This window comes from Cucurbita moschata, unplaced genomic scaffold, assembly GCF_002738365.1.
Source record: "Cucurbita moschata cultivar Rifu unplaced genomic scaffold, Cmos_1.0 Cmo_Scf00013, whole genome shotgun sequence".
NCBI classification, from domain to species: Eukaryota; Viridiplantae; Streptophyta; class Magnoliopsida; order Cucurbitales; family Cucurbitaceae; genus Cucurbita; species Cucurbita moschata.
In genome coordinates, this window is record NW_019268529.1 from 3,019,639 (window position 1) to 3,033,358 (window position 13,720).

General features: G+C 37.0%; 1 protein-coding gene across 1 annotated transcript in view; it reads left to right on the forward strand.

Annotated features, from left to right (window-relative positions):
• Nucleotides 1-13,607, forward strand: part of LOC111451298 (polyadenylate-binding protein RBP47-like) — a 15,182-nt gene extending 1,575 nt beyond the window's left edge. Inside the window, exons 2-6 of the mRNA XM_023091671.1 lie at nucleotides 938-1,418; nucleotides 2,217-2,293; nucleotides 2,372-2,502; nucleotides 12,592-12,688; nucleotides 13,222-13,607. Of these exons, the coding sequence (XP_022947439.1) occupies nucleotides 938-1,418; nucleotides 2,217-2,293; nucleotides 2,372-2,502; nucleotides 12,592-12,688; nucleotides 13,222-13,401 (966 nt within the window). The 3' untranslated portion in view covers nucleotides 13,402-13,607. The remainder of the gene's footprint in view (nucleotides 1-937; nucleotides 1,419-2,216; nucleotides 2,294-2,371; nucleotides 2,503-12,591; nucleotides 12,689-13,221) is intronic.
• The last annotated feature ends 113 nt before the right edge of the window (nucleotides 13,608-13,720 follow it).

The window sequence follows — 13,720 nt, forward strand, 5'->3', positions numbered from 1 at the left end:
TTTTTTTTTTTTTTTTTTTTTTTTTTTGTTCTTAACGAATCTCTATCTGTAATTTTTCCTTGATTTTTTCCTGTTAGATCGTTTTGAGACTTTCTGTAGTGAGATCGATCGCATTTCTTTATTATTTTTTTTCTCGCGTTCTTGAATTGATTTGAAGTTTGTGAATCTGTGGTCGTCGACATTATCATTGCTGCATCTTCTATTGTCCTGGAATTGAAATGGTGGTCCAAAGCGAGTCTACCCAACACGAGAAGAATTGTTACTAAAGATGCAAATTTTAGATTGATTTATTTTTGTATGAGCATCTCTCTTTTTCCAGCGATAAACTCAAGAAGGGCTTGCACTAGTAATTTTAGTTTTAGAGTGTGCTTTTCTTATTACTATTCCTCTGTCCTAGTTTTGACACTTCAATTATCCTTGCAATCTTAATGATAGAGACAATCAGATCACAAGTAATTTATGTGTAATGAGTGAAATTTTGGTCCCCAACTAGTAATTGCAATTTCACTATTAGTTTAGATGGTCTGTACTGAGGTTAGGTTGTTTAGCTCTACTAAGTTGAGATTACAACTTTGGAATAACATATACCCGGTATTCTTTTCTGAGTTTCTTGTTTTAAATTCTTTTGTGAGTTTCTTGTTTTAAAATAATTTGTAGCTGAATTTCTTCAAAATGATTGGTTCTTGGTGTCATTGTTTGCAATTTTGAATGAATTAGTGTGCATGCTAATATATGATTTCCATATATCTTATTTTACTGTGCAACATTTCTAAGTGACAATTGGTTGCTTCTGATTTTTACTGGCAACGTTTAGATAGATTAGCTGCAGACTGTGTTTTATGTTTCCTCTTGTATGAATCGATCTCCATCAAGAGCATCTTTTTTGGTCATCAGTTGACTGAACTGTTTCTCTTCCTTTTGCTTCATGAACACGCAGGTTTTCTCTGTTAAGGTCATATGCAATAAGCAAACTGGTCAATCTGAGGGCTATGGATTTGTTGAGTTCTATTCACATGCAACAGCTGATAAAGTGTTGCAGAACTATAATGGTGCTATGATGCCAAACACAGATCTGCCTTTCCGTCTCAATTGGGCAACCTTTAGTGGAAATGATAGGCGACCGGACACTGGTTCTGACCTATCTATATTTGTTGGTGATTTGGCTGCTGATGTAACTGATGCTATGCTGCAAGAAACTTTTTCTAGTAAATACACATCTGTTAAAGGAGCAAAGGTGGTTATTGATTCAAATTCAGGGCGTTCAAAGGGTTATGGATTTGTCAGGTTTGGTGATGAAAATGAAAAGTCCAGGGCTATGACTGAAATGAATGGGATATATTGTTCAAGTAGACCCATGCGCATTGGTGTTGCAACACCAAAGAAAGCATCTGGATATCAACAAGGTTATTCTTCACAGGGTTAGTATTGGTTCGCTTCTGGCATCACTGCTGGATGTTGTTGTTTATTGATCTATTATTCAGTTTTTCATGCTTTTTGTGACATTATTCTTTATTATGGGACATCCAAGTTGGAGTGTATTTCATCTTTTTGGTACTGTGTTTTTCTGGATGGCAAGTTTCTTTTTTCTTTTTATCTTTCTCCTCCTGGTGCAATGATAAGTGAAGCATTATTTTCAAGAAGTTTATGGAACCAGCTGGCAGTATTAATGTTTTTGGCTGTATGTCAACTAGAAGACTAGAAGTTTAATATTTCCACCTGACATGTGCATGGTTCTTTAGCATCTGTCCCAGTAATATTTTCTTTTTTCATGAATGGGTTTTAGACATTGGCATAATGAACATGGGTTTTGTTAGGCCTCCAATTGTGAATGTTTATTCTAGGCAGGGTAGGGAATGGAAAGAATAGTTAGTTAGCTGTGGAGCATTTTTTGCCTTTTTAGTGTGGGGAGGTAGTAAGGAACGTTTTATGAGATATCTTGGGAATTGTGGAGCATTTTTGGAGAGATCGACCCTCTTGAATTAGCTAGGAATCTTGTATGGTGATATTATCACTCTGTCTACTTTAACATAAATAAACGATCCCAGATACCTATAAGTTTTGCATTCTACCTCTTGTGTAGAAGATGTTATAATGATTGATTTATTTCTTAGTTATAAGGTAAGGTGTGAGTAAAATGCAGTTAATATGTTAACTCGTTTTTGAGATGAGATATTAATTGGATGCCTATTTCTGTTTTTCTTTAAAATTTTGTTTAGCTTTAGTTCTGGCTGGTGGACATGCAAATGGCATGGCTGTTCAGGGACCACAAGATGGCGAGTCGAACAACACGACTGTTAGTTTATTCCTTCCTGTCTCAATACTAATTTTTTTTTCCGGCTATTACATACCTTGCCAACTTGTTCTACTTCAGATATTTGTTGGCGGCCTTGATTCTGATGTTAGTGATGAAGATCTCAAGCAACCTTTCTCTAAATTTGGTGAGATTGTCTCTGTGAAAATTCCTATTGGAAAGGGATGTGGATTTGTGCAGTTTGCCAACAGGTATTCTTCTTATTTTTCTGTGGAGCTTTCTGTCGTTAAATATGCAGCTTCTATTGCCGATCTTTACATCTCGCAAGTAATTAGAGGTTACAAAAAGGCAAGGTCACTGGTCAAGTTGGATTGACCCGTGAAATAGCAGTCAGTTTTGTTTGCCATAGTAGTTAGCGATATTGGGTCTACGATTTATTACCTATATGCCTGTGTCTTCTTTTAGGATATTTTGATTATGTAGCCTGCTTTTCTAGAATATATGTAGATATGTACTTTTTTATGATAATAATTAGCTATATATTTTCAAAAAGTAATGGCAAACCAAATTGACTTGATAGTAATCACCTTTTCTTCTTCTTTTTATTACCTAAAAAGTAACTTTTTATTGTAATCACTGATTTACTTAATTGATGCTACCTTGATATAGATTATGATAATCATGGTAGTCACTCATTGACATAGGTTTTATTCTTCGCCCTATATGTTATTATTTTTTTTTCTGAGATTCAATTTCTTCAATACTAATTTTCAATTATGTTAATATTTCCAACGACCCCTTATTTTATAGAGAAGTAAACACATGCGCCAGTAAGCATGGAGGATATTTAGTTAAAAAGTAAAATTAGAAGTCAAAACTCTTTAGAAAATTTCCATGCATATTAAATCATTTATTTTTTCAATAAAAAAGTTGGAAAAAAAAAAAAAACAGGGAGTATATGAGGCCAACCGAGAGAAGTTGTGCCCCTTTTGTTCGGGAGGTGTATACAATTCCAGTGATCTATAAGCGATGTAAGAGCAAGACTTTAATCACAAAAATATGGGGAGAAATTACACCACGTTAGAGCAAGATAAATAAGGTATTCAAAAAAGGATTCGATTTCCAAAGCATTGTCCTTGAAAATACAGCAGTTACGTTAAAGCCAAGTTAACCAAAGAAAAGCTTTGTTGATAGAAGAGTAGACAACTTCCTTTTCTTTGCTTAAGAGATGATCCAAAACGAGGATTTCGAGAAATATAACGGTAACATTTGGGCAATGTGGAATCTGAATGCCATAAGAACCCTCTTCCAATAGGACCGTGCAAATTTACATGTCGTGAAAAGGTGCATCATAGTTTCTCCACTGTCATGACAGAGGAGACACCAGTTTGGAGAGGAAACAATCCATGAGGATTTTTTTGAGCAAGGTGTCGGCTATGTTGATGCATCCATGATTAAATTCCCAATTCCCGAATGAATTATTTTACTTTCTTTGGGACAGGGCCTTTCCATAAACGTACACAAAAATCCTTGTGCATAATGTGATCACTGGATGTAAGCTTTTTGTGTAAGAACTCAAGTCCACCACTAGCAGATATTATCCTCTTTGGGCTTTCCCTTTCGGGCTTCCCCTCAAGGCTTTAAAACGCATCTGCTAGGGAAAGGTTTCCACTCCCTTATAAAGGGTGTTTCGTTCTCCTCCTCAACCAATGTTGGATATCACAATCCACCCCCCTTCCGGGCCCAGCGTCCTCGTTGACATTCGTTCCCTTTCTCCAATCAATGTGGGACCCCTACCAAATCCACCCTCCTTCAAGGAACAACCTCCTTTGCGGCACATTGCCCGGTGTAGATACCATTTGTAACGGCCAAAGTCTACCGCTAGCAGATATTGTCCTCTTTGGACTTTCTCTTTTGGGCTTCCCCTCGAGACTTTAAAACGCATCTGCTACGGAAAGGTTTCCACACCCTTATAAAGGGTGTTTCGTTCTCCTCCCCAACCAACGTGGGATATCACATTTTGTGTTAGGGATTTTACTGTGAAGGGAGGTGCCTCTGTCATCCAGAGTCCATCTCCAAAGATCTTCGATATTGGGGCTTGGAGGAGGGGAAATAATGGTGGAAAGGATAGACCAGTCATTGAACTACATTCCTTCCTTCCCCCCAGTTTATTAGGAACTTCAAAGTTTTATAGAACAACCAAATTAAATGACATAGCTTGTCGTTTGAGAGAATTCTTACTAATTTTTTTGTGATCAGATTAGTCCATAAATCTTGAATTATGCAAGGTTGTGTTATCAAGCGATAAGGAATTCTCCCAAGATTGGAAGACGTGGACTTTTTAGTACTTGCTTTCTTAGTCACTGGCTCCTGCATGGGTGATTTCCTTGTTTATAATTTCATTTGATTTCTTTTTTTGATTAGAAGAAAAGAAATAATCAAGGAATACCCTATAGGCCTGGGAGGTAAGAGATCCCCTTTCCTAATAGAAGGATTATACAAGTTGCTTTCAGAAGCAGAATAGTTACAAAATATGCTGTATAAGGCTATCCAATTTGAAGCTGTAAACTTGGCATTCAAGTCAGACATGGGTGTTTGCTCTTTACTCATACAACAAGCTACCTTTTGCCCGGTGCCTAAAATGAGCTACTGAACACAATTGGGTGAGGAGATTAATCCTATATGGTCCCTTCAACTTTAAAGAAGCTAACTTTTGGATTCATTCGAAACTGGTTTAAACTCTTTCTCCCAATTTGAAGCTGTAAACCATACAGTCACAAAAATCAGCAAAATTCATTATAAGTAGTTTTGTAATTGGCATTTAGCCTTTATTCTTGCTTATTTGGACCCCTGCTTAATCTACAAAATGATAGGTTGGTTTCTTACCGAAACTATGAACTTCTTCTCAAAATATCTTTTTGCAACCTATCTTCGGTGCTGAGGCTTTTGTAAGCCAAAGTTCATTGATATAATTTTACTTCTTTCAGAAAATTTCCATCTCGAAATCAATTTGGCTGAAATATTCTGATCAAGCTTGCCTTCACCATGTTTGTTGAAACAATTGCCAAATTTGCAAGATTATACACTCAATCCTCAAATTTTGTAACTATATCATCATTTTTATTGATTAGCAAAAACAAGCTTTAACTTATGAGGAGCAAGCCCATTTCCTAATAATCCATCAAATAGATTCGTTCTAAAGAAATGAATGCTTTCTTTCTTTTCTCCCCTCCCCCTCCGAGAATTTCATTTGTACAATGAAGTTTTTTTTTTTTTTTTTTCACTTTTTTTTAAAAAAAAATTGTGAATGCTTGCTTGAATAGATTAAATTAGCAATTATACGTTGCTTGTTTGTACGCTCAGCTGGTTTCTTTATACATTTTAAAGACTGGCAAAGTTGATTGATTGATTTTTTTTTTTTTTTTTTTTTATCAAGTGTGTCTCTGGTGCCATTTTCTTCAACATCAATAATGGAAAGCCAAGAGATATGATCTTTAGCTTCAAGATGTCATAGACGAGGAGTGCCTCATTTTCCATTCCTTCTCTTTTCCTCCTCATTAGTAAGGTGGATTGTGTGTGTCTGTTCGAGGCCTTGAGGTGCAAAGTACAGTGACTCAAGGCTTCTTTATTAATTGGAAAAAAAAAACGAAATTTCCTAACCCTAAATGCTTAAGTCGGTTTCATAATCACACACACACACAGAAAAAAAAAAAAAAGTTTGTACCACACTTAAGCTCTATAAGGCTACTATAATGCTTTAGAAAACACTATGGATCTTATTTTATGGATGTAAGGGACAGAACCACAAGGAAACTTATTCCTTAGTTGCCTCCTTGCCAACAAATACTGGTCCTATGCACACACACACACACACATATTTTTAAGAAACTGAACGTTCATGGTGAGTAATGAAAGAAATACAAGGGCAGATAAAAATCCAACCCAATAAAAAGGAAGTCCCCAAAACCAACCAAGGGACAATAATCCAACAAAATCAAACCAATATCGTAATTACAAAAAAGTCTAGTGACCGATGATAGCAAGGAGGCATTAAACCTTGTCAAGTCCCAAATCTCGTCACAAGACCTTAAAGACTCTATTATTCCTCTCAATAAATTTCATCAAAATTGCAAAGAAACTAGCATGCCTCAAAACTTTACCTTTACCGGTACTATATTCTATCCTCCTTCAGATGTCACATAGCAACAAATTGACAACTGCCGACTGCTGAGTGTGTTTTCTGAAAATGGGGTTTCAAATTAAAATTTAAACTCATTTGCGTTGCAGGATTTTCTCATTTGAGCTACTTAAAATTTTATACTATTTTACTTAGTTGTTTAATCTACAAGTTATTCGGATGAATGAATTTTTGAAAGAAGTTTGGATGGATTTTTTCTTTCTCATAATTAATCCTCTTTTTATTTATATCAATATGAAAGTATAATGTAGTCGATCAATTTATACTTGAAAGAACAGTTGATGATTTGTAGATAAACAATGACTTAAGAAAATACTGAAGAAACCTATAAGAAGTGCAAATTATTGATTATGTTCTTGTTGTTCTTGTTTCTAATGGTCTTTAGATGTCAGTTTTCTGAGTCAGAAACATTTTTTGTATTTAAAAATAATATTAATTTTTAAGTATAGCTTCTGTACAACGCCATGGTCAAGGTCCTAAGTTTTCATGCCATGTTTCACGATATGATATCTCCTATTGTTCCCTTTTGTTTCAAGCAAAACAAACTGAGATATAAAGTTCGTAATGATTTTCAAGACAGGAAAATTTCTATTGTCTTGTATCCTTCAGTCCAAGATTTAAGGGGTAAATTTTTACAGATAAAGAAATACAACTAAAAGCCAAATAAAGGGGAACCCAACGGGACAAAAAAGAAGACAAGGGAATGAACAAAAGTTAAAGAAATAATTAAGGGAACAAAATACAAGGGAGGAAGGTCTATACGTCGGGTCTTCGGCAATACTGATAGTGGCTTGGTTATCACAGTAGTCTTCCATTGGTGCCTCTGATGTTACTTTTAGTTAAGATCAGATTCTTTGGATCCACATTCCTTTACATATTCCTTGTGTGAGCTCTTAATCAGGTTCAACATTGCTTCTTGAAAATGAGTTGTTTTTTACTCTGCCATATTACTAGGTTGCCCCACACAAAGGTGCAATAGGTGGCAGTTGATCTTCGATTTACTTTTGAACTTGCCGAATCAACATCTGTGAAGACTTCATCTTTCTTCTTGTTGACTTCTTGAGATATAGTCTTTCTCCAGGCATTCCTTTTAAGTATCTTAGAATCATGTAGACTGTTTGCGTATGTTCTATCGTTGGATTGTTCATAAATTGGTCTACATAGCTAACTGCCTGCAAAATGTGTGTCAGGTATAGTATCAAAGAACCTTGAGATGCTAATCCACGAAAAACGGTACAAAAAATTCAAAGGAACTCATCTAACTAACTCCACAAAAGAACCTGTAAGTTTGCCGCTAATGCTACTTCAATGAATTGTGAAAGACACAAGAATTAGCCTGGAACAGTTCCTTTGTGGAAATGTATGCAGCCAAACAAAGACTACTCGAATTGTTCAAGTGGATCTAGTAGCTTAGTAATTACCTTAGCTTGTCTTTAGTAATTACTAAGCTGATTGAGCGTTATTCCATAGAGATCTCAACCTGGCTGTGAATGAGATTTCCAACTAGTCTCTGATATATCTCTTTGTTGCCATAGTATTTTCGTTTCCAAAGTTGTAATTAGGATCAATTGGAGTACTGGTAGGTTTACACCCAAGCATTCCAATTTTCTTGAGAGAAGGTTTACCCAACTCTTTCCTTGAGCGAGCCACTTCAATGCCTAGGAAGTATTTTAGAGGTCCTAGATCTTTTACTTTGAACCTTTTCCCTCTCCCGTTCTTTCTTGATTTTGCAGGGTAGATTTTAATGTTACTAGATGGTCTCATGAGAAATCTACTTCCAGCTCCAACTAGAAGCATGGAAATTTCAGCCAATTCATTGAATATGCTAGCCTCATTGATATGCTAGCTCTTCCAAAATGGTTGATTTACTTGATTTTGTAATCGTGCATCCTCCTATCACTCTTTGATAAACTTGTTATCTTACGACCCGACTTTCCGAACACGTACCAATTAGAGCCGTTACATGAAAACAAGGCTTTTGTAAGGAAAAGATGTTTTGATACAAGTAAACATGCTCAGGGTACCCTTTAAAATAACCTTTGGAAGGCATGCATTTAAAACAAATCAAACTAACACTACAAACTTTTGAAATGCACAATCAATTCACAATCTCCCTGATCCACGTAAACCAAGAGTTTTCAAATACAAACATATTAATGTAGAAGCATTTGAAAACATAAAAACACTGGAGTCAACCCATGGTCTGTTCGCTTCACCCTATTCACCCTACTCAAACTTTCTTGCGCCATTCCAACACTTATTTAATCTAGAGTTACTTGCCTAACCCTAACAGAAAAACATCCTAAAATTAGCTAAATCCATGCAATTCAAGCCAAGGCAAGGAGAATTAAGGTCTACTGGCCTTGAAAGTCGAAGTAGAATGAGAAAAAGTGGTAGGACCAAAACTGGTCCAATTAAATTGGAGTTTGTGAACCAGTTTGATTGAACCGCTGGATGCTGATCCCAATATCGAAACAGTCACTCCTTGTGGCTTCAGCTTTTGGAGCTATGTCTGCTGCGCGATTTTCAACGACTACAGTTCCTTAGAAGCGGCAGAGACGACTTTGCTGCAACGAAGGAAATCAAATAGTGAGAATCCCTTGAGTTCTAAGCCCAAATCATAGCAAGATTGGGGAAATACACCCTTATGTTTGCTCCAATGTGGTGGTGGGAGGTAAGTCCCACTGGTGGTGGATGGTGATTGGTTGAAGAGAACAATAGAACTCGAGCGGTGGCAAAATCCCTTAATGAATACATGACGACGATCGAAGGAAAACACAAAAGATTTGGTGAAGCCAAGGAATAAATGCAACAACCTGGATGACGACGGTTGATCTTGGGCTGCGTGCACTATGAGAGGAGCTGACCTCACTCGACTTTTATAGCGAAGTAGGTCTGCGGCTAGTTTTTCCCGTTTTCCCTTCAAACAAATTTCAAGATGTTACAGCTTCCTCATTTTCCTTCAAACAAATTTCAGGATGTTACAGCTTCTCATCTCAGAAGGCTGCCTTTGCAAGTCTGGGCATGGAATTGTTGGAAGATTAGAGAGAATTACATCCAACCACTTTCCCCATCGTTCTGACACTTGGTTGGCAAAGATGGTTTCCTTCATTCTTCAAGTTTCTTTTACACGCGCTTAAATAATTATTTGTAGCACCCCAGGCCCACCGCTAGCAGATATTATCCTCTTTGGACTTTTCCTTTCGGACTTCCCCTCAAGGTTTTGAAACGTGTCTGCTAGAGAAAGGTTTCCACACCCTTATAAAGGGTGTTCCGTTCTCCTCCCCAACCAATGTGGGATATCACAGTCCACCCCCTTCAGGCCCAGCATCCTCGTTGGCGCTCATTCTTTTCTCCAATTGATGTGGGTCCCCCACCAAATCCAACCTCCTTCGGGTCCCAGCGTCCTTACTGGTACACCGTCTCATGTCTACCCCCTTTCGGGGAACAACCTCCTCGCTGGCACATCACGCGGTGTCTGGCTTTGATACCATTTGTAACGGCCGGGCCCACAGCTAGCAGATATTATCCTCTTTGGGGTTTCCTTTTCTGGCTTCCCCTCAAGGCTTTAAAACACGTCTGCGAGGGAAAGGTTTCCACACTGTTAAAAAGGATGTTTCGTTCTCTTCTCCAACCATATCACACTATTCTTCTTTTTCCTCTCTTCTAAAAAGTTGGTGGAGAGCAAACCCGCTCGTTGCTAACTGGGCCATGGTTTTTTCAGAAGCTTAAAGCATTCAAAAGTTTTCAAGGATTGGAATGTAAACACTTTTTGGCAGTTCACTGCTAACAAAACATCTCTTTAAAAAAGCTTGTCTGACATAGATTCTTTGGAAGAATTGGGTTCATTGAAGCCTAGCTATTTCCAGAAAAGGGTTGAAATCAATTTGAACTTCTTTCTATTGCTGCTTCTGAGGAACCTATTTGGCAACAGCGAGGTAAATTACAGTTGTTGAAAGTGGGTGATGGAAATACCTTCTTTTCTTTTTTTTTCCCCCATCGTATAATTACTGCCAATATGGCATGGAACACAATTGTTGAGGTGCTTGCTTGGTCGGGTATGAGGTTAGTTACTGACCAGGACATTGAAGATGAGTTTGTGACTTCTATAGAGCTTTATGCACTTGGAAAAGAGGTGGGCACACTATTGTACATTTTACTGGAGTCGCAGATTCTTTCTGCTGTTAACGAAATGGGGCACAGACAGTCCCTGGGGCTTCACTATTGAACTCTTAAAAAAATCTTGGAACATCCTCAAGATGGACATCGAGAGTGTTCACTGATTTTTTTTTTTTTTTTTAGAATGCTATTATCGATGCCAGTATGTTAATGTGACCTATATCTGTCTTATCCCTAGAAGAATTGATGCTAAATCGGTAGGCCTTTAAGTCTTACTGCTTGCCTTTACAAAATCATTATGAAGGTTCTCTCGAAAAGACTAAAGAAAGTGCTTCCATACACTATCTCCGACTACCAATCAGCCTTTGTGTGGCTAATAGATAGCTGTACCTGCATCTTATATTGCAAATGAGTTTATTGAAAATAGACGTTGCTAGAAGGAACCAGATGTGGTGATCAAATCTGACATTGAAAAGGATTTTGACGAGGTTGGTTAGGACTTTCTAGACCTTATTCTTCAAGCTCAGGGTTTTGGGCATCCTTGGAGGAGGTAGATTAGGGGTTGTATTTCATCAATTAACTTCTCCAACTAACTTCTCCAACTAACTTCTCCATCATTAACAATGGCTAGCCCTGTGGAATGATCATTGCTTCTACAGGTCTTCGACACGGTGATCCTTTATCACCTTTCCTTTACACCATTGTTATGGATGTTTTTTTTTGTAGAATGTTCTCCCTTGCAGAAAGGAGATGCTTGATTAATGTATTGGAAGTGGGTAGGACAGACCACTGTTTTTTTCGATTACTCCCTTACAATTGCGGATGACACTGTTCTTTTTTCATCTCCAGAGGTCTCTCACATTAATTATTTGTTGTATTCAAGAGTTTGAAGAAGCATCCGGGCTTAATATTTATTATCAGAAACCGATTTATGGGGGTTGATCTCGATAATTCTCCTGCGGAATCGTAGGCTACCGAATGGGGTTGCAAAAAGGTTGGTGACCTGCTGTTTATTTGGGTTTACCTTTGAATGGCAAGCCAAATTCTAATTCCTTTTTGCTGTCAATTGTTGAGAAGGTGCAGAAAAGGCTACGATCTTGGGAACCTCATATGTCAAAAGGGGGTTGATGAGACACTTATTCAAGCTACTTCGGCTAATCTCTCCATCTACCATCCATCCCTTTTTCCTATTTACTCAAAATCTTCTGCGTCTATTGAGAGATCTTTTAGGAACTTTTATTGAAGGGAAATTTTCACAACTTAAGATGGGATAAAGTTAAACACCCGTTTGAGGAAGGTGGCCTGGGGATTATTGGCCTAAAACTTAAAAATGTATCCTTAATGTTTGAATCGATTTGGCAATTTCACGAAGAAAAATTTGCTCCACGGAGGAGCGTGCAAACAACTTCTCAACAAGCATCCAACTTCTGGAGTTTTCTCCTTGAAGTTTTTGGTTGGCTTCTTCCCCCTTGATATGCAACTTTTTCTCTCTCATATGATCACTGGCCACCCTTTCAAGAAAGAAAGGAAAATCCTTTGGCTGAATTTTATTTTGGTTTCTTTTTGGTCCATGTGAATACCTCAATTCACCTATCTTTACCGAAAAGGACCTAGACCCACACTCCATACGTACCTCAATGACTTTTTTGGCACTCTCTTTGTGTAAATTGAATGCACGCTTTTGAAACTATAGTTTAACTACTCTCGTGACCAATTGGAAAATTTTTTTATTTAATTTTCTCTTATGAAATGTTGCTGTTTCTTTTTTTTTTTTTTTTTTTTTTTAATTTTAAAAATTGTATTCGTTAGATTCATAATGAAAGATTGATGAGTGTTTATACAAATATTTAGCTTTGTTTTTGGAGAGGACACTATTTCCAGTACTTACTCGAGCTTGATTTAAACTGACTCGATCATCAATTACATGCATAATAAGCGAGATTGTCCAAAAAGACTAAATGTGGGCATTAGTGAAAAAAGCACATAACCTATCTTGGCATACATTTTTTCTTCTTTTTTGTAGAAAAAATGCCGAGGATGCAATACAGGGACTGAATGGAACAGTTATTGGCAAGCAAATTGTTCGTCTTTCTTGGGGCCGAAGTACAGGGAGCAAGCAGGTTTGACCACGTGCCTTTTCCTTTTCAATGTTTGCCCATCTTTACTTGTCACTTGTCTTCTTGTGAATTTTTTTAGATTATTAGTTTTTAAAACTCAACATATGGCCTATGATCTTTAGAATATAAGTGTAGAAATGAGATTTGATGATAATTAGACACTGCTTGTATACAATATTAGACACATCAAAATCTGATGAACCCATGTCAACAACTTTGAATATATGTCGAACATTTATTGGACAAAAGGAATAATGGATTGATTTTAAAACATATGAACATTGATTTTGAAAATATGTTTATTTATGTCGAATCATCTAGAGAAATATATATTTAGTTTCTTCACACTATGTTCCACTGTTAGATCCTCAGGCATCTTTTTCATTGATCTCTCTAAACGACAATAATCGTAGCTTTTTTCCTCGGTTATATGAACACATTTTGAGGGTACTTTATCTTCAAAAGCCTTCGACGATGAACAGCCACTATTGATTCCTTTTCATATTTCTGAATAGTCTTATATTATATGTTGGCAGTGGAGAAGTGATTCTAATAACCAATGGAATGGAGGACGTTATGGAGTCCCAGGCTACGGTGGTGGATACGGTGGTTACTACGCAGTACCACAGCAGCAGGACGCAAACACGCAAGCCACAGTTGGCGCAGAGTTAATGGGTCATCTTGCCCCAGCTGCCGCAGTTAATGGCTCATCTTGAGAAAAGAGTATGACATTGCATCAAAACACCAATCTCTTAGCTTATTCACTTTGTTATAGGGAATTTATTTAAGTTGTGCTTAACTGAATCTTTATTTACCGAATCATGTGGCTTCATAACATTATTTCCTCATCATGCTTGCTACATCTGATGAACAATTTTGGGGTTTGGGTAGATTTCTACTATTATTATTATTTTTTCTTTAAGTTTAAATTTACAGATTATTATAATAATAATAATAATTATTATTATTATTATTTTCGTACATAGATGTTTGGAACCATAATGTTTAGACTATCCTAGTGACATGGAAACCTTA